This window comes from Pristiophorus japonicus, chromosome 22, assembly GCF_044704955.1.
Source record: "Pristiophorus japonicus isolate sPriJap1 chromosome 22, sPriJap1.hap1, whole genome shotgun sequence".
Taxonomy (NCBI): Eukaryota; Metazoa; Chordata; class Chondrichthyes; family Pristiophoridae; genus Pristiophorus; species Pristiophorus japonicus.
In genome coordinates this window covers 61038754-61061717 of record NC_091998.1, presented here as the reverse complement: position 1 = coordinate 61061717, position 22964 = coordinate 61038754, and the positions used below count along the sequence as shown (strand labels likewise).

Here is a 22964-nt window from a genome sequence, read left to right as displayed (position 1 = left end):
TCCGCAAGATCTGTCGCTCCCTTCCCTTCCTGATCTGTGCAGAGTTAGCTAATCTCAACCAGACAGCATTTGTGATGCTCCAGATGGCCTCCGCATCTGTGAAGGTGAAATTATAGCTAGTTCATTCATGTTGACATCTGGTGAAGTCAGGATCAGTCTTGACTTTGATGTAGTCCACACTCATGGTCTATGCTCTCATATGAAGAACAGGTACATGGGCAAAGATCTATCCCTCTGTAATCCTAGTAAAGTAAAAATCTTTAGAAGAGACAACAAATTGTGAAGAAACTCACTATATTTATGTTTATCAGCCTTCAGCGTAACCAGTTGCAAGTACATTAAGAGCCAGGTGAACAGGTGGATTATGTGCCGGGCTCTCTCTCTCCTATTTTAAGCAGTTTCCCACCAGCGATGCCGAGGCGACAATGGATGAAGTGTACAATGTTTGTGTCTCCTCTCTAGGTATTATAGTGAAGGAGCCCACGTCTCTGGAGGAGGAGATAAAGCAGATGCGGCGGAGCGGAAGCAACAGAGCCCTGGACAGTCGAGAGTTTGAAATGTCTGATATCTTCTATTTCTGCAAAAAGGGTGTCGAGACCATTGTGGACGATGAAGTAACAAAACGATTTTCTGCAGAGGAGTTGGAGTCTTGGAATTTGATGACCAGAACAAATAATAATTTTCAGTATATCAGCCTTCGCCTGACTGTCCTCTGGGGGTTGGGTGTCTTTGTGCGGTACTGCTTTCTACTCCCATTGAGGTAAGCACAAATTCGTCACATCCAGTCTGATGAGGGGACACTTGCTGATGCAGTGTCAGGTCTCTTCTCCACAGTCTGCTGCTCTTGACATTTGGAAACCTGCACCGAGTATAAAATGACACAATCTCTTGCAGATTCTTTGAATTCCTTCTCCCAATATTTATGGGTAGTTTTGTACTAAATACTGGGTACTACATTAATATTGTCTAATTGGGACATTTCAATTGGAAACAGTGTTCAGATGCTCAGTTTGGATTCTGCCAGGACCACTCGGCACCAGCCTTGGTCCAAACATGAACAAAACAGCTGAATTCCAGAGGTGAGGTGAGAGGGACTGCCCTTGACATCAAGGCAGCATTTGACTGAGTGGCATCAAGGAGCTGTAGTAAAATTAAAGTCAGTTGGAACCAGGGGAAAATCCTCCACTGGCTGGAGTCATACCTAGCACAAAGGAAGATGGTTGTGGTTGTTGGAGGTCACTCATCCCACCCCAGCTGCTTCATCAGTGACCTTCCCTCCATCATAAGGTCAGAAGTGGGGATGTTCACTGATGACTGCACAGTGTTCAGTTCCATTCGCAACTCCTCAGAAAATGAAGCAGTCCGTGCCTGCATGCAACAAGACCTGGACGACATTCAGGCTTGGGCTGATAAGTGGCAAAAAACATTTGTGCCACACAAGTGCCAGGCAATGACCATCTCCAATAAGCGAGAGTTTAACCATCTTCTCTTGTTCAACGGCATTACCATCGCCGAATCCCCCACCATCAACATCTTGGGGGTCACCATTGACCAGAAACTTAACTGGACCAGCCACATAAATGCTGTGGCAATAAGAGCACATCAGAGGCTGGGTATTCTGCGACGAGTGACTCATCTCCTGACTCCCCAAAGTCTTTCCACCATTTACAAGGCACAAGTCAGGAGTGTGATGGAATACTCTCCACTTGCTTGGATGAGTGAAGCTCAAACTACACTCAAGAAAGTCTACACCATCCAGGACAAAGCAGCCCACTTGATTGGCACCCCATCCATCACCTTCAACATTCACTCCCTCCAGCGCACCGTTGCTGCAGTGTGTACTATCTACAAGATGCACTGCAGCAACTCACCATGGCTTCTTCGACAGCACCTCCCAAACCCGCGACCTCTACCACCTAGAAGGACAAGCGTGGCAGGCGCATGGGAGCACCATCACCTGCAAGTTCCCCTCCAAGTTACACACCATCCTGACTTGGAAATATATCGGCCGTTCCTTTGTAGTCGCTGGGTCAAAATCCTGGAACTCCCTCCCTAACAGCATTGTGGGAACACCTTCCCACACGGACTGCAGCGGTTCAAGAAGGCGGCTCACCACCACCTTCTCGGGCAATTAGGGACGGGCAATAAATACTGGCTTGCCAGCGATGGCCACATCCGGGAACAAATTAAAATAAAAATGTCCCTAGTATAGGGAGGAGAGAAACACAGCTACTTAATGATCTCTGCTGGGAAATGTGCGATTGGACAACAGGTCTGGCTGTGGTGCACTCCATGATGGAACAGCCCACTAATCCAAATTTTGTCCGCTCTGTTCCATTTCTCTTTCTCCACGCTTGGTGACCATTGTATCCCTTATTGGAAAGTGCTTCGAGGTGTCTTCCTGCATGTGAGAAGCTTTGCAAAAATGCAAGTGGTTATTGATAAGCCTCACAAATGAATAATGTCTGCCAGTGGCCATGCAATAATATCCCAGCGATGTGGGGTGAACATTGAGAAATATGATGTTTAAAATGCTGCCTAAACTTTTCTTGAAGGTGGATTGACATTCAGTGAGAAAAGACCATTATAGCCTATGCCTGGGTTAGATTTGACGTTTGTTCTAAATAGGAAAAAGCAGTCTTGCCACCCACTGTTTCAGCAGAGAATGAAGGTGATGGTGGAGGCCTTAATCAACTAGTGTGAAAGCATGAACTTGAGTTGGAGCACATTCACATTCCCATCTAATTGTAAAAAGTAACATTTACCAGTAATGAAGCAGAGCACAGCATTTTGTGTCCAGCACTTTTCTGTTTGAAGGAGAAAGTGAGCAGTGGGATTAGGAAATCCAGCTTTACAGTGCCACAGGTGATGGTGGAGACAGAGCTGCTACATTGCCACCACTGGTATGAGGATTGACCGCAGCATTGAATGGGAAATGGGAACGAGAAGTGGGAAAAGTTGCCACAAAAGTGTAACTAAAAAATGTGACAACAGGAAAGAAGTTTTTAAGAGAGGAAGTGCATGCAGAGTTTTTAAAGAGAGGAAGTGCATGCAGTCATACAATTTTTAATATATAAATATATATTATATGTCTATGTATGGCTGAGCAGGACAGTGCGAGTTAGGATACGGGCAGCAGAATTTTTTATAAGCTCAAATTTATGCAGGAGAACATTGGCCTCGTCTAGTCTAGAGGTGACGGAAGTATGGATGAGACTTTCAGCAGAGGATGGACGGAGGCGGGGCAGAGATGGGCAATGTTACAGAGCTGGAAGGAGGCATTCTTTGTGATGGTGAGGATATGGGGTTGGAAGCTCAGCTCGGGGTCTGATGAGACGGCGAGGATGTGAGAGGTCTGGTTCAGCCTCAGACTGTGCAAAGTGTTGTAACAACTGTTCGAAATGTTTCACGTCTCCACTAGATATTCCTTTGTGTTTGGTGCAGTCACTTGTGTAAGCGGACTTTAAATAAGGATTTAAAGGGGATGAGGGATGTGCACTTCAAAATAGGGAGGAATTACAGCAGGAATTTATAGAGAGAAAACACGGAGGATTTAAAGCGGAGCTTAGGGGTGCGCACCACAAAATAGTGATTTAAAGGGAGTGATTTTAGTGTTTCCACAGCCCTTCAACCCTTCATCCTTCATCCATTTACCCAATCTAATCTTCAATGATGACATCGTTTCTACCTCAACCACTAACCGTGGAAGTGAATTCCACAGCCTCATAGCTCACCGAGTAAAGAAGTTTCTTCTGCCTTTGGTTCTAAGTCTCTCGCATTTTATTTTGTATCAATAGCCCCTCATTCTAGACCCTCAACTACAGGGAACAACCTGCTTCTATCCACCCTGTCCCATCTGCCATCAGCTGCTTTCCTATGGTGGCAACCCCTCATTCTTTCTCGGGTGATGTGGACCTTTGTATCTCCAGGATTTTCTGGTTTTATTTCAGACTGCAGCATTCCCAGGGTTTTCATTTGCTTACGATCGTAGACTTGAGAAAATAGCAGATTTGTTGTGAGACTGTCCATCACAGTGAGATTTAAACTCTGAGAGTTAACTAGTCATCAATTATAGTGACTGATTACATGTTCTAGACCTAGACCTCTGCGCCACGCCTATTCTGGCCTTTTGAACATCCCTGATTTTAATCGCTCCACCATTGGTGGTCGTGCCTTCAGCTGCCTAGGTCCTAAGCTCTGGAATTCCCTTCCAAATCTCTCCATCTCTCCACTTTTCTTTCCTCCTTTGAGACGCTCCTTAAAACCTCCCTCTTCGACCAAGCTTTTGGTCACCTGCCCTAACATCTCCTTATGTGGCTTGATGTCCGATTTTCTTTTTGTTGATAATACTCCTGTGAAGCATCTTGGGACTTATCATGTTAAAGACGCTATGTAAATATAAGTTGTTCTGTGAGCTGATTTAAGTGGTTAATTAATCTTAAAAGCTCTGCTAAAATGACACATAGGAATTCAGATGAGTAAAATATTCTGGAATGTTTTAATTGTTCCTGTGACCTGTCAAACAACTTTACTGGGTTCATGGTCAGGAGCCAATGTTCAAGATGAATTTCTGTGGCGAGCAGTGAGTGAAACAGTTAGCTGATTCTCTCGTGCCTCTCCAAAACTCTCTTCCATTTCTTTACATTTTGCATTCTTCTGTCTTTAATTTTTTTCATTGTCTTCAGTTTCTTTCATTTTTTTCCCTCTGTCTCTGTTTTCTTCCCTCCTTCTAAGGTACTGATGCTTTAATGGGACACCGTTTCACAAGCGGTGACAGCTCACTGGTAAATCACCATGTGACCATTCTTCATATGTGGGCCTAGACAATGAGTGTCAGCAAGCTGTTAGATAATTGCAGCCTGATCTTTGGTCACTGCAACAGCCTGAGGTCTGTATAGCTCAATTACAGACTGCCTTGCCACTATGAACTGAACCATCAGGAGAAACCACTTTTGGTTCTAAATGGCATTAATTGTAAGCAGTATACAACTCCCCACCCCACAAAAATAGAATCATACAATTGTATGGAATTAAAAGCTAGTATCAGTCATGGTGACCATGAAACTAAAGGATTGTCGTAAAAACCCAACTGGTTCACTAATATTCTTTAGGGAAGGAAATCTGCTGTCCTTACCCGGTCTGGCCTATATGTGACTCCAGATCCACAGCAATGTGGTTGACTCTTAATTGCCTTCCGAAATGGCCTAGCAAGCCACTCTGCTGTACTCAAGGAGGCGGCTCACCACCCCCTACTCGAGGGAAATTAAGGATAAACAATAGATGCTGGCCTTGCCAGCAACGCTCACTTTCCATAAATGAATTTTTTTAAAAGCACAGAAGGAGGCCACTCGGCACCGACTCTTTCCCGTTAGTCCCATTCCCCCGCTCTTTCCCCATATCTCTGCATTTTTTTTTCTTCAAGTATTTATCCAGTCCTCTTTTTTTCAAGGCTACTATTGAATCCGTTTCCATCACCCTAGCAGGTAGTGCATTCAAATCCTAACCACTCGCTGCGTAAAAGAGTTTTCCCTTTTGTCGCCTCTGCTTCTTTTGCCAATCATAAATCTGTGCCCTCTGGCTATTGACTCTTCAGCCATTGGAAACAGTTTCTCTTTATTTACTCTATCAAAATCCTTCATGATTTTAAACACCTCTATCAAATATCCTCTTGTCCTTCTCTGTACTCTTATAAGAACATAAGAAATAGGAACAGGAGTAGGCCATACGTCCCCTCGAGCCTGCTCCGCCATTCAGTAAGATCATGGCTGATCTGATCATGGACTCGGCTCCACTTCCCCGCCCGTTCTCCATAACCCCTTATCTCCTTATTCCTGGCACCATTCTAGTAAATTTCTTCAATAACCTCTCCAAAGCCTCCATGTCCTTCCTAAAGTGTGCCCAGAATTGGACACACTACTCTAGCTGGGGCCAAAATAGAGAAACTACAGGATTAGCATGTCCTAATTTGGCACTGACTGAATTTTAAATTGGCAATGCTACTAGCAAAGGCTACAGTGTAACTAATGTGGAATGCCAAGTGGAGCAGTAAGGGGATGTGTTGCTGACATTGGATTGTGGCAATTTAGAGGAAACTTTACAATCCATGTAACTATCATGTACCTGACCCTGGAGTGCTTGACGCTGGCAGTTTGTGCCTGAAATGGAAAATCTTTCATTCCTCGTTACTAACATTTTTCATCTTGATGAGCACAGACTTTATACAGGAAAACAGTCAACTCATTGCCTCATTTAGACCCTTCATGAAGGTCCATGTGTCTTCAAAGTAACTACTGACTGCAACAGGAGCTATAACTTAGAAACTGAAGGGAATGAGTGTCTCATTTTTGTCTCCTTTTGGGGAGGGTAGAAAGGTTTGAAGGCAGTGGTTTCCTACTTAGATGATTTCCTGACTGCAAGACTCCTAAGTATTTAAATGGGGGCTGCATACAAAATTATTTTTGTGTATGTTTGTAACTGGCATTAAAACCTAATTGTGTAACATTCTTGTTTTTTAATAGGGTTACCCTGGCAATAACTGGCATTAGCTTGTTGGTGATTGGAACAAGCATTGTGGGATATTTACCAAATGGCTGGTGAGTGTTGTCTCTCCTATCACCAGAACAGGGCTGTTATAAGTCTGTTCACACATATGATAGCAAATTTATTTTTGTTGCAATTTTCTATTGCTTCTTCCTCACTGAAGATGTTGACCTATGTTGTGGTCCAATTCCAGAGCTCCGGTACCTTGCCAAAATGGCCACTCTTCACACACGAGCTTAGGTAGTGAGGGTTGGAAAAGTTTTCATTAGTAGAGGATATTGAGCCTCAGCCTGACCCTGTCCTTGTTTAATGTTCACATAGAGGGCATCACGACTTCATTCAATCAGGTCCTCATCTATTGCTCATGCATGCACTTTCCAACAGAGTGGATTTTACTGGATTGTGATCAGGAGAAGGAACCCTGACTGATTTTCCTCTCCTTGGACTGTGGCACCGAGGACACTTGTACCCAAGAAGTACGTCAGCTGAAATCTGAGAACCATTCCTGCTCAGTCCTGTTATAATTAAAAGTCTAAAGGATTTGGTTTGGGCCTAAACTTAGGTGGATTGAAGTTTTCTTATTTCTGCTCCTTATATTTTACTTTCTAACTGCAATCTTTGTAGTTACTCAGAGAAAGTTGATCCTTCCAGAATGTCTAGATCCAGTCAGAGGTTGCTGCATAAGGTGCTACCCAATCACTCACTCATTTCATGGAGATGTTCAATCCATTTGGCATTTGAGGGTGGGTGTTTGCATTTAAAACTTGTAAGAAAGTCCTGTTTGGTGAAGACCATGACAGACAATAAGGTTATCCTGAATGGGAATGGTGAAATTGCAGTTTGGAGTCTTAATCGACACTTTGCTTTTTCTTTTTCTTTTTCTTTTTTGCATCCAGCATTCACTGGTGCACTTTTCAATAGGAACTCTGGCTGATTTTTTAACCTTCTCTCGCTAAGGGACAGTGAGACTAATTATAATATTTAAGAAGGGAGATAGAACATGTCCATGGAACCAATGACCAGTCAGCTTAACATCAGTGGTAGGAAAAGTAATGTAATCCCTACTAAAGGACAAAATAGAAAAACACCTAGAAAATAAAAATATAATAATGAATGGTCAGCATGGATTTCCAAAGGAAAATTCTTGCTTGACCAACCTCATTGAATTCTTTGAAGAGGTAACAGACAGATTTGGTGCGGGTAATGCAATAGATGTAACTTATCTTGATTTTCAAAAGGCCTTCAATAAGGTGCCACATAAGTAAACTAATGAATAAGGTCAGAGCACGTGGCGTCAAGGGTCAAGTAGCAGAATGGATAGCTAGATGGCTGCAAGATAGAAAGCAGAAAGAAGGTTGGAAATGGGGTCTGACAGGGATCAATGCTGGGACCACTGTTGTTCACAATTTATATTAATGATTTAGACCTTGGAATCAAAAACACAATTGCAAAAATTGTGGATGACACCAATATTAAGAAGGACTCCCAACAAATTATAAGAAGACATAAATAAACTTGTGGAATGGGCATATATACTCAGAGATCTAAGAGTACGGATACTCAAATCACTAAAAGTAGCAACACATGTAAGGCTACTTGCATAAAGCAAACTAAGAACTCAAGTTTATTTCTAGAGGGATAGAATTGAAAAGTAGAGAAGTTATGTAAACTGTTATTGAACCTTGGTTAGATCACACTTGGAGTACTGAATACAGTTCTGGTTGCCATTTTATAAAAAAGGCACTGGAGAGGATGCTAAAAAGATTTACAAGGATGATACCAAAAATGCGAGATCATACCTATCAGGAAAGAATGAACAGGCTGGGAAAAGTGAAGCCTAATGTATCAAAATTATGAACGGTTTTGACAGAGTAGACAGAGTGTTTCCACTTGTGGGGAAAAAACAAAACTAGAGGCACTCAATATAAGATAGTTACCAAGAAATCAAATAGGGAATTTAGAAGAAACTTCTTTACACACAGAGTGGTGAGAATGTGGAACTTGCTACCACAGGGAATAGTTGAGGTGACTAGCGTAGATACATTTAAGGAAAGGTTAGATAAGCATATGAGGGAGAAGGGAATAGAGGGTTATGCTGACAGAGTTAGATAAGGAAGGATGGAAGGAGGCTCGAAGTGGAGCATAAACGCCGCCATAGACTGGTTGGGCCGAGTGGCCTGTTTCTGTGCTGTGTATTCCATGTAATGGCCTAGCTGATCAAAACTCAAGTGACACAGCACACACTAGGAATTGAATTTGGAATCTTGTGGCTTATTGGATAGACAGTGCAGTTCCGCAGTAAAAGTTTGAACAGTTTAAGTCTGCATTATGCAGCTTCTGTCTACTGGCTTCTGTTAATCTTTTCCTTCACTAAAGTTTTGCAGTGTTCCTTCTCCCTTTGCCTAGGTTGAAGGACTTTCTCAGCAAGCATGTGCATTTGATGTGCTACAGGATTTGTGTGCGAGCACTGACCGCTATTATTCACTACCATGACAGGTGGGTATGTCGCACTGAATAGCTGGCCTTTATCCCAGAACTTGTTTGTGGTCGATCATGTCATCAGGTGTTTGGGACTGACTAAAAGTTGGAAAGTTTGATGGAATATCACACGTTTTATAGTATCATAGAAACTTCACAGAAGGAGGCTATTTGACCCATCGAGCTGGTGCGAGCTCTATATACAACAACAACTTGCACCTTTAACATAGTAAAACACCCCAAGCTGCTTCACAGGAGCGTTATCAGACAAAATTGGACACCGTGCCACATGAGATATTAGAACAGGTGACAAAGTTTTGGTCAAAGAGGTAATTTTTAAAGAGCATTTTAAAAGAGGAGAGAGAAGCAGGGAGGGAATTACAGAGCTTAGGACCTAGGCAGCTGAAGGCATGGCTGCCAACGGTTGAGCGATTATAGCCGGGCATATGTAAGAGGCCAGAATTGGAGGAGTGCAGACATCTCTGAGGCTGGTAGAGGTTACAGAGATAGGGAAGGCAAGGCCATGGAGGGATTTGAACACCAGGATGATCATTTTAAATTTGAAGCCTTGGTGGACAGAAAGCCAATGTGGGTCAGCAACCTCGGAGGTGATGGGTGAACAGGTTAAAATATGGGCAACAGGGTGTTTTGGATGATATAGTCGAGCTATCTCCTCTAATCCTACTTGCTTGCTCTTTCCCCATACCCATTATTATATTTTTACGTGTTTACCAATTACCTCTTAAATGTCATGATTAACTCGAGTTTAATTACCACTTTGAGTGATGATTTCCATATTTTAATGACCAATGTGGAAATAATTTTTTTCTAACCTCCTCCTTTGTCATGTTACAAGCTTATGTGTAGTTCGAAGAGAGAACACAAAGTTACAATCTCATACTTGTGCGGACAGAATAAGTTGTAATTCACCAGTGTAGCTTTTTCTGAATTCTGACTGCAACTTTACTAGTATCTGTATCTCTGTTTGTATTTAGTTACTGCCTGTCATGAAACTTGGTCTTGCTTTTCTGTCAAAGTTCACCATTGTGAATTCTATGTCAACATTTCCCATTTACTTTTCAGTATTATATTAAAATGTAATTGGCGGATCTAGCCACGTGTTTGGGAGTTACCATTAGAGTTGGTTTTACAGATCTGGTTTGTGATGTGTGCGCGCACGCGCACACTGAAGGAACACACACCCCTACACACACACACACCACTTACGGGACTAGACGGAGATGAGAGTTCAAATCCTACCATGGCATGAAACAACGGGTTGTTGTAAAAACCCATCTAGTTCACTTTTGGGGAAGGAAATCTGCCATCCTTGCCTGGTCTGGCCTTTATGTGATGGCACACCCATCCCAGTCGACCCTGCAAAGTCCTCCTCACTAACATGGAATCATAGATATTTACACTGAGGAGGCCATTTCAGCCCATCGTGTCGTGCCGTCCAACAAAGAGCTATCCAGCCGAATCCCACTTTCCAGCTCTTGGTCCTAGTCCTGTAGGTTACGCCACTTCAAGTGCACATCCAAGTACTTTTTATATGTGATGAGGGTTTCTGCCTCTACCACCCTTTCAGGCAGTGAGTTCCAGACCCCCACCACCCTCTGGGTGGAGAAATTTCCCCTCAAATCCCTTCTAAACCTCCTACCAATTACTTTAAATCTATGCCCTCTGGTTGTTGGCCCCTCTGCTAAAGGAAATAGGTCTTTCCTATTCACTCTATCTAGGCCTTTCATAATTTTATACATCTCAATAAGGTCTAGCCTCAGTCTCCTCTGTTCCAAAGAAAACAAACCCAGCCTTTCCAATCTTTCCTCACTGCTAAAATTCCTCAGTCGAGGCAACTTTCTTGTAAATCTCCTCTATGCTCTCTCTAGTGCAATCACATCTTTCCTTTAATGTGGTGACCAGGACTGCACGCAGTACTCTAGCTGTGGCCTAACTAGTGTTTTATACAGTTCAAGCATAACCTCCTTGCTCTTGTATTCTATGCCTCGGCTAATAAAGGCAAGTATTCCTTATGCCTTCTTAACCACCTTATCTACCTGGACTGCTCACTGCAGGAATCTGGACATGCACTCCAAGGTCCCTTTGTTCTTCGACACTTCTCAGTGTCCTACCATTTAATGTATATTGTTAGCCCTCCCCAAATGCATGACCTCACACACTTCTCCGATTGAATTCCATTTGTCACTGTTCTGCCTACCTGACCAGTTCATATCTTCCTGCAGTCTACAGCTTTCTTATTCATTATCAACCACACATTCTACATTCAAGTCTAAATCATTGATATACGCCAAAAAAAGCAAGGGACCTAGTACTGAGCCCTGTGGAACCCCACTGGAAATAGCATTCCAGTCAAAAAAACACCCATCAACCATTATCTTTGCTTCCTGCCTCTGAGCCAATTTTGGATCCAACTTGCCACTTTGCCCTGGATCCCATGGGCTTTTACTTTCATGACCAGTCTGCCATGTGGGACCTTAGCAAAAAAGCCTTGCTAAAATCCATATCAACTACATGAAATACTCTCATCAACCCTCCTTGTTATCTCCTCAAAAAATCAAGTTAGTCAGACATGACCTTCCCTTAACAAATCCATGTTTTTGATTAATCCGTATCTTTCTAAATGAAGATTTATCCTGTTCCTCAGAATTTTTTCCAATAATGTTCCCATCACTGAGGTTAGGCTGACTGATTTGTTATTACTCAGTCTATCCCTTTTTCCCTTTTTAAACAAAGGTACCACATTGGTAGTCCTCCAATCCTCCGGCACAACACCTGTAACCAGAGAGGGTTGGAAAATGATGGTCAGAACCTCGGCTATTTCCTCTTTTGCTTCTCAACAGCCTGGGATACCTTTTTATCTGGGCCTGGGGATTTATCCACTTTCAAAGCTGTGAAACCCCTTAATACTTCCTCTCCTATATTTATTTCATCTAATATTTCACATTCCTCCTCCCTGATTGCAGTGTTTGCATCACCTCTCTCTTTTATGAAAACAGATGCAAAGTATTCATGAAGAACCATACCCACGTCTTCCGCCTCCACACACACACATTATCTTTATAGTCTCTAATAGACCCTACTTTTTCTTTAGTTATCCTCTTGTTCTTAATGTATTTATAAATCATCTTTGGTTTTCCTTGATTTTACTTGCCAAAATGTTTTCATGCTCTCTTTGCTTTCCTAATTTCCTTTTAAATTGTACCCCTGCACTTTCTATACTCCCTAGAGTTTCTGCAGTATTGAGCCCTCAGTATCTGTGATAAGCGTCCCTTGTTTTCTTTCTTCTACCCTGTATGTCCCTTGACATCCAAGGGGCTCTAGATTTGTTAGTCCCACCCTTTTTCTTTAAGGGAACATACTTGCTCTGAACCCTTCGGATCTCCTCCTTGAATGCCTCCCACTGCTCTGACACTGATTTACCATCAAGAAGCTGATTCCAGTCTGCTATGGCTAAATCACCTTAGCTTAGCAAAATTGACTTTTTCCCCAATTGAGAACTTTTATTCCTGGTTTGTCTTTATCCTTTTCCATAACTACCCTAAATCTAACTGAATTATGATCACTAGCACCAAAATTCTCTCCCACTGATAGCCCTTCCACCTGCCCAGCTTCATTCCCTAAAACTAAGTCCAGAACTGTCCCCTCCTTGTTGGGCTTGGTACATACTGGCTAAAAAAATTCTCCTGAATGCATTTTAGGATTTTTGCAACCTCTGTATCTTTCACACTAATTTTATCCCAGTTACTATTTAGGGTTAATAATATGTCCTGTCCCACCGGCCAGACCCACCCGAGGTATACAGATGGGAGGGAATGGCCTCAATAGTGACTCTGGACCCCGTGAGGTCTCATGGCTTCAGGTTCAAGGACAACTCCTGCTGAGTACCACCTACCACCCTCTGTCAATCAATGAACCAGTACTCCTCCATGTTGAACACCACTTGGAAAAAGCACTGAGGGTACCAAGGGCACAGAATGTACTCTGGGTGGGGACTTCGATGTCCATTACCAAGAGTGGCTCAGTAGCACTACTACTGCCCGAACTAGCTGAGTCCTGAAGGACATAGCTGCCAGACTGGGCCTGCAGCAGGTGGTGAGAGAACCAACACGAGGGGAAAAACCTACTTGACTTTGTCCTCACCAATCTACCTATCGTAGATGCATCTGTCCATGACAGCATTGATCGCAGTTATCACCGCACAGTCCTTGTGCAGACGAAGTCCCATCTTCAATTGAAGACATCATCCATCGTGTTGTGTGGCACTACCACCGTGCTAAATGGGATAGATTCAGAAAATATATAGTAGCTCAAAACTGGGCATCCATGAGGCGCTGTGGGCCATCAGCAGCAGCAGAATTGTATTCCACCACATCTGTAACCCCATGGCCTGGCATATCCCTCGCTCTCCCATTACGACGAAGCCGGGGGCCAACCCTGGTTCAATGAGGAGTGCAGAGGTGCATGTCTGGAGCAGCACCAGGCATTGCTAGAAATGAGGTACCACCCTGGAGAAGCTGCAACACAGGACTACATGCATGCTAAACAGAGGAAGCAGCGTGCTATAAACAGAGCTAAGCGATACCACAATCAACGGATCAGATCAAAATTCTGCAGTCCTGCCACATCCAGTTGTGAATGGTGATGGACAATTAAATAACTAACAGGAGGAGGAGGAGGCTCCATGAATATCCCCATCCTCAATGATGGTGGGGCCCAGCACACAAGTGCAAAAGACCAGGCTGAAGCGTTTGTAACCATCTTCAGCCAAAAGCGCTGAGTGGATGATCCATATCAGCCTCCTCCTGAGGCCCTCCCCATCACAGAAGCCAGTTTTCAGTCAATTCAATTCACCCACGTGATAGCAAGAAACGGCTGAGCACACGGGATATAGAAAAGACTACGGGCCCCGGCATCATCCCGGCTGTCGTGCTGAAGACTTGTGCTCTAGAAGTAGCCGCGCCTCTAGCCAAGTTGTTCCTGTACAGCTGCAACATTGGCATGCAGCTCCCCGACAATGGAAAACTGCCCAGGTATATCCTGTCCACAAAAAGCAGGACAAATCCAATCTGGCCAATTACCGCCCCATCAGTCTATTCTCAATCATCAGCAAAGGGATGGAAGGTGTCGTTGACAGTGCTATCAGCGGCACTTACTAGTAACTTCCGCACTGATGCTCGGTTTGGGTTCCGCCAGACCTCATTACAGCCTTGGTCCAAACATGGACAAAAGTCTTAAGTTGAAGTCAATGGGAATTGGAGGGAAATCTCTCCTGGAGTCATACCTAGCACAAAGACAGATGGTTGTGGTTGTTGGAAGTCAATCATCCCAGCCCCAGGACATCGCTGCAGGAGTCCCTCAGGGCAGTGTCCTATGCCCATCCATCTTCAGCTGCTTCATCAATGACCTTCCCTCCATCATAAGGTCAGAAGTGGGGATGTTCGCTGATGATTGCACAGTGTGCAGTTCCATTCGCAACTCTTCAGGAAATGAAGCAGTCCATGCTAATGGGACTCGAGGTAGACAAGTCCCCTGGTCCTGATGAAATGCATCCCAGGGTATTAAAAGAGATGGCGGAAGTTATAGCAGATGCATTCGTTATCATCTACCAAAATTCTCTGGACTCTGGGGAGGTACCAGCGGATTGGAAAGCAGCTAATGTAACGCCTCTGTTTTTAAATAAAAAAAGGGGGCAGACAGAAGGCAGGTAACTATAGGCCGGTTAGTTTAACATCTGTAGTGGGGAAAATGCTTGAAGCTATCATTAAGGAAGAACTAGTGGGACATCTAGATAGGAATAGTGCAATCAAGCAGACGCAGCATGGATTCATGAAGGGGAAATCATGTTTAACTAATTTACTGGAATTCTTTGAGGATATAACGAGCATGGTGGATAGAGGTGTACCGATGGATGTGGTGTATTTAGATTTTCAAAAGGCATTCGATAAGGTGCCACGCAAAAGGTTACTGCAGAAGATAAAGGTATGCGGGGTCAGTGGAAATGTATTAGCATGGATAGAGAATTGGCTAGCTAACAGAAAGCAGAGAGTCGGGATAAATGGGTCCTTTTCGGGTTGGAAATCGGTGGTTAGTGGTGTGCCAAAGGGATCGGTGCTGGGACCACAACTGTTTACAATATATATAGATGACCTGGAAGAGGGGACAGAGTGTAGTGTAACAAAATTTGCAGATTACACAAAGATTAGTGGGAAAGCGGGTTGTGTAGAGGACACAGAGAGGCTGCAAAGAGATTAAGATAGGTTAAGCGAATGGGCTAAGGGTTTGGCAGATGGAATACAGTGTCGGAAAGTGTGAGGTCATCCACCTTGGGGGGGTGGGGGGGGGGGGGGAAACAGAAAAGGGGAATATTATTTGAATGGGGAGAAATTACAACATGCTGCGGTGCAGAGGGACCTGGGGGTCCTTGTGCATGAAACTCTTTTTGGTCATGAATCCCAAAAAGTTAGTTTGCAGGTGCAGCAGGTAATCAGGAAGGCGAATGGAATGTTGGCCTTCATTGCGAGAGGGATGGAGTACAAAAACAGGGAGGTCATGCTGCAACTGTATAGGGTATTGGTGAGGCCGCACCTGGAGTACTGCGTGCAGTTTTGGTCACCTTACTTAAGGAAGGATATACTAGCTTTGGAGGGGGTACAGAGACGATTCACTAGGCTGATTCCGGAGATGAGGGGGTTACCTTATGATGATAGATTGAGTAGACTGGGTCTTTACTCGTTGGAGTTCAGAAGGATGAGAGGTGATCTTATAGAAACATTTAAAATAATGAAAGGGAGAGACAAGATAGAGGCAGAGAGGTTGTTTCCACTGGTCGGGGAGACTAGAACTAGGGGGCACAGCCTCAAAATACGGGGGAGCCAATTTAAAACCGAGTTGAGAAGGAATTTCTTCTCCCAGAGGGTTGTGAATCTGTGGAATTCTCTTCCCAAGGAAGCAGTTGAGGCTAGCTCATTGAATGTATTCAAGTCACAGATAGATAGATTTTTAACCAATAAGGGAATTAAGGGTTATGGGGAGCGGGCAGGTAAGTGGAGCTGAGTCCACGGCCAGATCAGCCATGATCTTGTTGAATGGAGGGACAGGCTCGAGGGGCTAGATGGCCTACTCCTGTTCCTAATTCTTATGTTCTTATGTTATGTTCTTATGCCCGCATGCAGCAAGACCTGGACGACATTCAGGCTTGGGCTGATAAGTGGCAAGTAACGTTCGCGCCACATAAGTGCCAGACAATGACTATCTCCAACAAGCGAGAGTCTATAACCACCTTCCCATGATATTCAATCGTATTACCATCGCTGAATCCCCCACCATCAAGGTCCTGGGGGGTCACCATTGACCAGAAACTTAACTGGACCAGCCATGTAAATACTATGGCACCAAGAGCAGGTCAGAGGCTGGGTATTCTGCAGCGAGTGTCTTGCCTCCTGACTCCCTAAAGCCTTTCCACCATCTACAAGGCAAAAGTCAGGAGTGTAATGGAATCCTCTTTACTTGCCTGGATGAGTGCAGCTCCAACAACACGCATCGTCCAGGACAAAGCAGCTCGCTTGATTGGCATCCCATTCACCATCTTCCACATTCACTCCCTCCACCACCGGCGTACCATGGCTGCAGTGTGTACCATCTAAACGATGCTCTGCAGCAACTTGCCACAGCTTCTTCGGCAGCATCTCACAAACCCGCTACCTCTACCATCTCGAAGGGCGCGTGGGAACACCATCACCTGCAAGTTTCCCCTTCAAGTTACACACCATCCTGACTTTGAAATATATCACCATTCCTTCATCGCTGGGTCAAAATCCTGGAACGCTCTCCCTAACAGCACTGTGCGAGCACCTTCACCACACTGACTGCAACGGTTCAAGAAGGCGGCTCACTACCACCTTCTCGAGGGCAATTAGGAATGGGCAATAAATGCTTGCCTTGCCAGTGACGTCCACATCCCGGAACAAATTTGAAAAAAAACACACATCCTTCAGCCATTTTCCTCTGTTGCTTCCCTACTTCCTGTTCCTTTGTCTATAGCCATAGTGGCTTTTTAAACTAGCAGAAAGAAAGGTAGTGAGGGACACGGGTCAGTACGAGGAGGTGGCGAGGGACATGGGTCAGCACGGGGAGGTGGCGAGGGACATGGGTCAGCACGGGGAGGTGCTGAGGGACATGGGTCAGCACGGGGAGGTGCTGAGGGACATGGGTTAGCACGGGGAGGTGCTGAGGGACATGGGTCAGCACGGGGAGGTGCTGAGGGACATGGGTCAGCACAAGGAGGTGGCGAGGGACATGGGTCAGCACATGGAGGTGGCGAGGGACATGGGTCAGCACGCGGAGGTGGCGAGGGACACGGGTCAGCACGAGGAGGTGCTGGGGGTCACTGGTCAGCACGAGGAGGTGCTGTAGGACGCGGGTCAGCACGAGGAGGTGCTGGGGGACACTGGTCAGCACGAGGAGGTGCTGGGGGACATGGGTCAGCAGCGGAGGATGTGCTGGGGGACACGGGTCAGCACGAGGAGGTGCTGGGGGTTACGGGTCAGCACGAGGAGGTGCTGGGGGACACGGGTCAGCACGAGGAGGTGCTGGGGGACACAGGTCAGCACGAGGAGGTGCTGGGGGACACGGGTCAGCACGAGGAGGTGCTGGGGGACACGGGTCAGCACGAGGAGTTGCTGGGGGACACGGGTCAGCACGAGGAGGTGCTGGGGACACAGGTCAGCACGAGGAGGTGCTGGGGGACACGGGTCAGCACGAGGAGGTGCTGGGGGACACGGGTCAGCACGAGGAGGTGCTGGGGACACAGGTCAGCACGAGGAGGTGCTGGGGACACAGGCCAGCACGAGGAGGTGCTGGGGGACACGGGTCAGCACGAGGAGGTGCTGGGGGACACGGGTCAGCACGAGGAGGTGCTGGGGGACACAGGTCAGCACGAGGAGGTGCTGGGGGACACGGGTCGGAACGAGAAGAGACCGGTTAGGGCTCATAGAGCAAGGTACAAATACAGAGAACAGATAGAGAGAAAGCAGACCCACAGATTTGTGTGGTAACAAAAATTATATTCTTTTTATAAAGGTTAATGTTATGTTTCAAAAAGTCCTTCCTCTTGGTTTCTTTCCGTTTTGATGTGCACGATGGAAGGAGACGGGGATTTATACCCCATAATGATGGTTTATTTAATCCACACAGTTATCGCCTTTGGATTGACTTGAACACTTTGCTCGTCGTCCTTTCTGCGTCATCTGCGGACCATGTCCTTTCCCACACTACGGCCACATTTCCATCACTTCTGTTCTCGCCAAATTCATTAGCCTCCTATGTTCCAGAAGATTCTCGCCCTCACCTTCAAATCCCTCTATAGCCCTGTCGCTACTTCCATGGTCTCTGAGTCCTGTGTTCCTGCATACGTCATGTGGTTTTCCAATGTCAAATCACCTCATTCCTTGCTTGACCATCAGTGACCTCTCCTGCCACCTTCCCCTCGCCCTCTACACCTTTGACAACCTTCTCTGTGCCTTCAAAACCTCCCATACGTTATGCATTTGCCTCCCTCCTGACCCTTACCTTCATTTTTCTTCCACAGCTCCTGAGCACCCACTCGCTATCCGCTGCCCTGTAACGCATTCCCACAAGATTTTTGAATGTAATGAAGGCAAACACACATAGAAAATAGGTGCAGGAGTAGGCCATTCGGCCCTTCAAGCCTGCACCGCCATTCAATAAGATCATGGCTGATCATTCCTTCAGTACCCCTTTCTCGCCTTCTCTCCATACCCCTTGATCCCCTTAACCGTAAGGGCCATATCTAACTCCCTCTTGAATATATCCTATGAACTGGCATCAACAACTCTCTGCGGCAGGGAATTCCATCGGTTAACAACTCTTTGAGTGAAGAAGTTTCTCCTTATCTCAGTCCTAAATGGCCTACCCCTTATCCTAAGATTATGTCCCCTGGTTCTGGACTTCCCCAACATCGGGAACATTCTTCCCGCATCTAACTTGCCCAGTCCCGTCAAAATCTTATATGTTTCTATGAGATCCCCTCTATCCTTCTAAACTCCAATGAATAAAGGCCCAGTTGATCCAGTCTCTCCTCATATGACAGCCCAACCGTCCCTGAAATCAGTCTGGTGAACCTTTGCTGCACTCTCTCAACAGCAAGAACGTCCTTCCTCAGACTAGGAGACCAAAACTGAACACAATATTCCAGGTGAGGCCTCACTAAGGCCCTGTACAACTGCATTAAGACCTCCCTGCTCCTATATTCAAATCCCCTAGCTATGAAGGCCAACATACCATTTACCTTCTTTACCGCCTGCTGTACCCGCGTGCCCACTTTCAGTGACTGATGAACCATGACATCAAGGTCTTTTGCACCTCCCCTTTTCCTAATCTGCCGCCATTCAGATGATATTCTGCCTTCGTGTTTTTGTCCCCAAAATAGATAACCTCACATTTATCCACATTATACTGCATCTGCCATGCATTTGCCCACTCACCTAACCTGTCCAAGTCACCCTGCAGCCTCTTAGCGTCCTCACAGCTCACACCGCCATCCACTTTAGTGTCATCCGCAAACTTAGAGATATTACACTCAATTCCTTCATTTAAATCGTTAATGTATATTGTAAAGAGCTGGGGTCCCAGTACTGAGCCCTGCGGCATCCCACTAGTCACTGCCTGCCATTCTGAAAAGGACCCGTTTATCCCGACTCTCTGCTTCCTGTCTGTCAACCAACCAGGGTCAATAACCAGAGGTCAGAGATTTAAAATCATTGGCAAAAAATCTAGAGGAGAGAAGATGAGAAATACTTTCACTGAGTTGATGGGATCTGCAAAGCTCAACCTGAAAAGGTGGGAGAAGCTGATTCCATGAGTCATTTTAAGAGAGTTGGACTGGTACTTGAGGATGAAGAACTTGCAGGGTTATGGACAACTGCCAAAGTTGTTGTATTGCTATCAGTGTTTGTAGAAAGAAAGGGAGAGATTACTGAGAAACATCCTGAACTGCAATGCATTTGAGTGAGTGAGGGACCAGAGAGAGTGGGAGGTTGCTGAACAACTTCCCTAACCCTGTGCGAAAGAACAGGGAGCGGCTGCACAGTGATGCCTCGAGCCAGCGCACGGCATTGCAAGGTTTTCAGCACTGAGCTCTCCAGCGATTAGCTTGCTTTGTGTTTATTCCTTTTATTCATTTCCTCGGCAGTGAAAACAGGCCTAAAAATGGAGGCATATGTGTTGCAAACCACACTTCTCCAATCGACGTCATCATCCTGGCAAGTGATGGCTTCTACGCTATGGTGAGTGCTTTCTAATTCTTGACACCTGGATTCCTGCAGTAGTAAGAACGCCAGACCTAATATGATCATGTCTCTGGGGTAGTGGGTGGGACCTCCTTAAGCTTTTTTCCCCTATGTTTCAAGATATTATTCTGTCCCCCTCAATCCATTATATACCCCAATATCGCCCAATAAAAATCTGCTCACATTCAAATGGCCGCTTATGGCATTCGAAAGCTTTCTATAAATTCAAAATCGTAGAAACTTACAGCACAGAAGGAGGCCATTCAGCCCGTTGTAGCTGTGGTGGCTCTTTGAAGGAGCAGTCATGCTTAGTCCCACACCCTGCTTTTTGTCCATAACCCTGCAAGTTCTTCATCCTCAAGTACCAGTCCAACTCTTTTTTTAAATGACTCATGGAATCAGCTTCCTCCACCTTTTCAGGTTGAGCTTTGCAGATCCCAACAACTCTGAGTGAAAACATTTCTCATCCTCTTTCCTCTAGATTTTTTGCCAGTGATTTTAAATCTCTGACCTCTGGTTATTGACCCGCTCGCCAACTCTATCAAAACCTCATCAGCCTGAAAACCTCTATTAGGTCACCTCTTAACCTTCTCTGTTCCAAGGAGAACAGTCCTAACTTTTCCATCCTCTTCTCATAACTGAAGTCCCTCATCTATGGTAACATCCTGGTAAACCTCCTCTGTACCTTTTTATAAGGCCCTTGCATCTTTCCCAAAGTATAGTGCCCGGAATTGTCCATAAAAACATAAGAAATAGAAACAGGAGTAGGCCATACGGCCCCTCGAGCCTGCTCCACCATTGAATAAAATCTTGGCTGACTCAGCTCCGCTCCCCATAACCCCTTATCGTTTAAGAAACTGTCTATTTCTGTCTTAAATTTATTCAATGTCCCAGCTTCCACAGCTCTCTGAGGCAGCGATTTCCACAGATTTACAACCCTCTGAGAGAAGAAATTTCTCCTCATCTCAGTTTTATTCTAAGATCATGCCCTCTAGTTCTAGTCTCCTCCATCCTCTCTGCATCCACCTTGTCAAGCTCCCTCATAATCTTATACGTTTCGATAAGATCACCTCTCATTCTTCTGAATTCCAGTGAGTAGAGGCCCAACCTCCTCAACCTTTCCTCATACGTCAACCCCCTCATCCCCGGAATCAACCTCATGAACCTTCTCTGAACTGCCCCCAAAGCAAGTATATTCTTTTGTAAATATGGAAACCAGCTGAGCCTAAGCAGTGAATTACAATGTTGTAGCATTATCTCTCTGCATTTATATTCTATTCGTCTATTGATAAACCCAAGTAACCTTTATGCTCTTTTTAACCACCTTATCAACTTGCTGTGCCACCTTTAAGGATTTGTGTATATGGACACCAAGGTGTCTCCGCTCATTTACACTTTCCAAATTCATGCCATTTATAGTGTAATGTCTTTCCATATTCGTCCTCCCAAAGTTCTGCACTTCACAATTCTCTGCATTGAAAATGACATTGACCAACCACAGTAATGTTTGGGTGTGATGTGATTGTGTGGAAAAAGTGATTATGCAAATTGTCCTTATCCTTTTTAAAATGTGATCATTTTAATGGTAGTTGAGTAATGTTCTGGAAAGGAAGGTTGGGTCAGAATTGGTTCGAGCAGCACAATAGCTTTTCACTTAAATGTGTATGGATTTCAGAATGGGGAGAGAATAAGACTGGTGACTGGAGTGAAAGACAAAGCAGCAATCTTGCATAAAAAACATAAGTTTTAGAAATTGGGCCAGAAAAGGCTTCTCCCGTTTTGTCATTGATGTTATAGCCCCACCTTTTCACCATTTTCCTCAATCCCTTCTCTGTCCAGAAACACATCCAGTTGCCTCTTCAAGCAATTTAATACTGCCTGCTTCGTGGCCTTGCCGGGAATGTATTCAGCTTGACTAAATTGGTAGCATCTGGTCAGATGATAGTGAGGTTGAGCCCATTAACAGTGTGAGGGCACAGAACTTGCAGTCTTACTGAGATGTCGGCACTGCTGCACTCAGGCCCCAGGTGCTACACTTGACAGTTGAAGGCCCCATGGCACTATTAAAAGAGCAGGGTGTTCTACTGAGGTCCTGCCAATATTTCTCCCTCAACCAATACTATCAGAAAAGACAATTAACTGGTCTATTGTATTGCTATTTGTGGGATGTGACTGGCACAGAATGGCTGCTGTATTTCCCTACATAAAAGCAAAAATAATTAATAGTATGAAAGGCTTTGAGATGTTTTGAGGAGGTAAAACATAGTATAAATGTAATTAATATTCTTTGAGTGATAAAATTCTGATTCCTTTTCTACTGGTAATATTGATTCCCCTTTCCCTGAAGCTGCTCTGTAGTACGAAGTAGTCAAGAATAAAGTAGGTATTATTTTCAAATCCCTCTGTGGTGTAAGATTAGGATCACAGGTCACACACACATTACCCAAAGGGTCTTAGAAACCATAAGGCATTTTATTAAGGTGCAGTAGTTCAAATATCGTCAAACACAACACACAATCAGGGTAGACATTTGACCGTGACAAGTAGCTGGTATTAGTCCCAATTGGACACACGGACAATTCTTCTCTGCACCGTCTGCCCTGAAAAGCTCGTTAGATA

At 44.9% G+C, this 22964-nt stretch overlaps 1 protein-coding gene across 4 annotated transcripts in view; it reads left to right on the top strand.

Annotated features, from left to right (window-relative positions):
- gpat4 (glycerol-3-phosphate acyltransferase 4) overlaps positions 1-22964 on the top strand; it is a 79072-nt gene that overhangs the window by 27910 nt on the left and 28198 nt on the right. For all 4 annotated transcript variants that reach the window (XM_070866211.1, XM_070866212.1, XM_070866214.1 and 1 more), the window contains 4 exons: positions 463-760; positions 6519-6593; positions 8947-9036; positions 20249-20342. In XM_070866211.1, coding sequence (XP_070722312.1) covers positions 463-760; positions 6519-6593; positions 8947-9036; positions 20249-20342 — 557 coding nt within the window. The remainder of the gene's footprint in view (positions 1-462; positions 761-6518; positions 6594-8946; positions 9037-20248; positions 20343-22964) is intronic.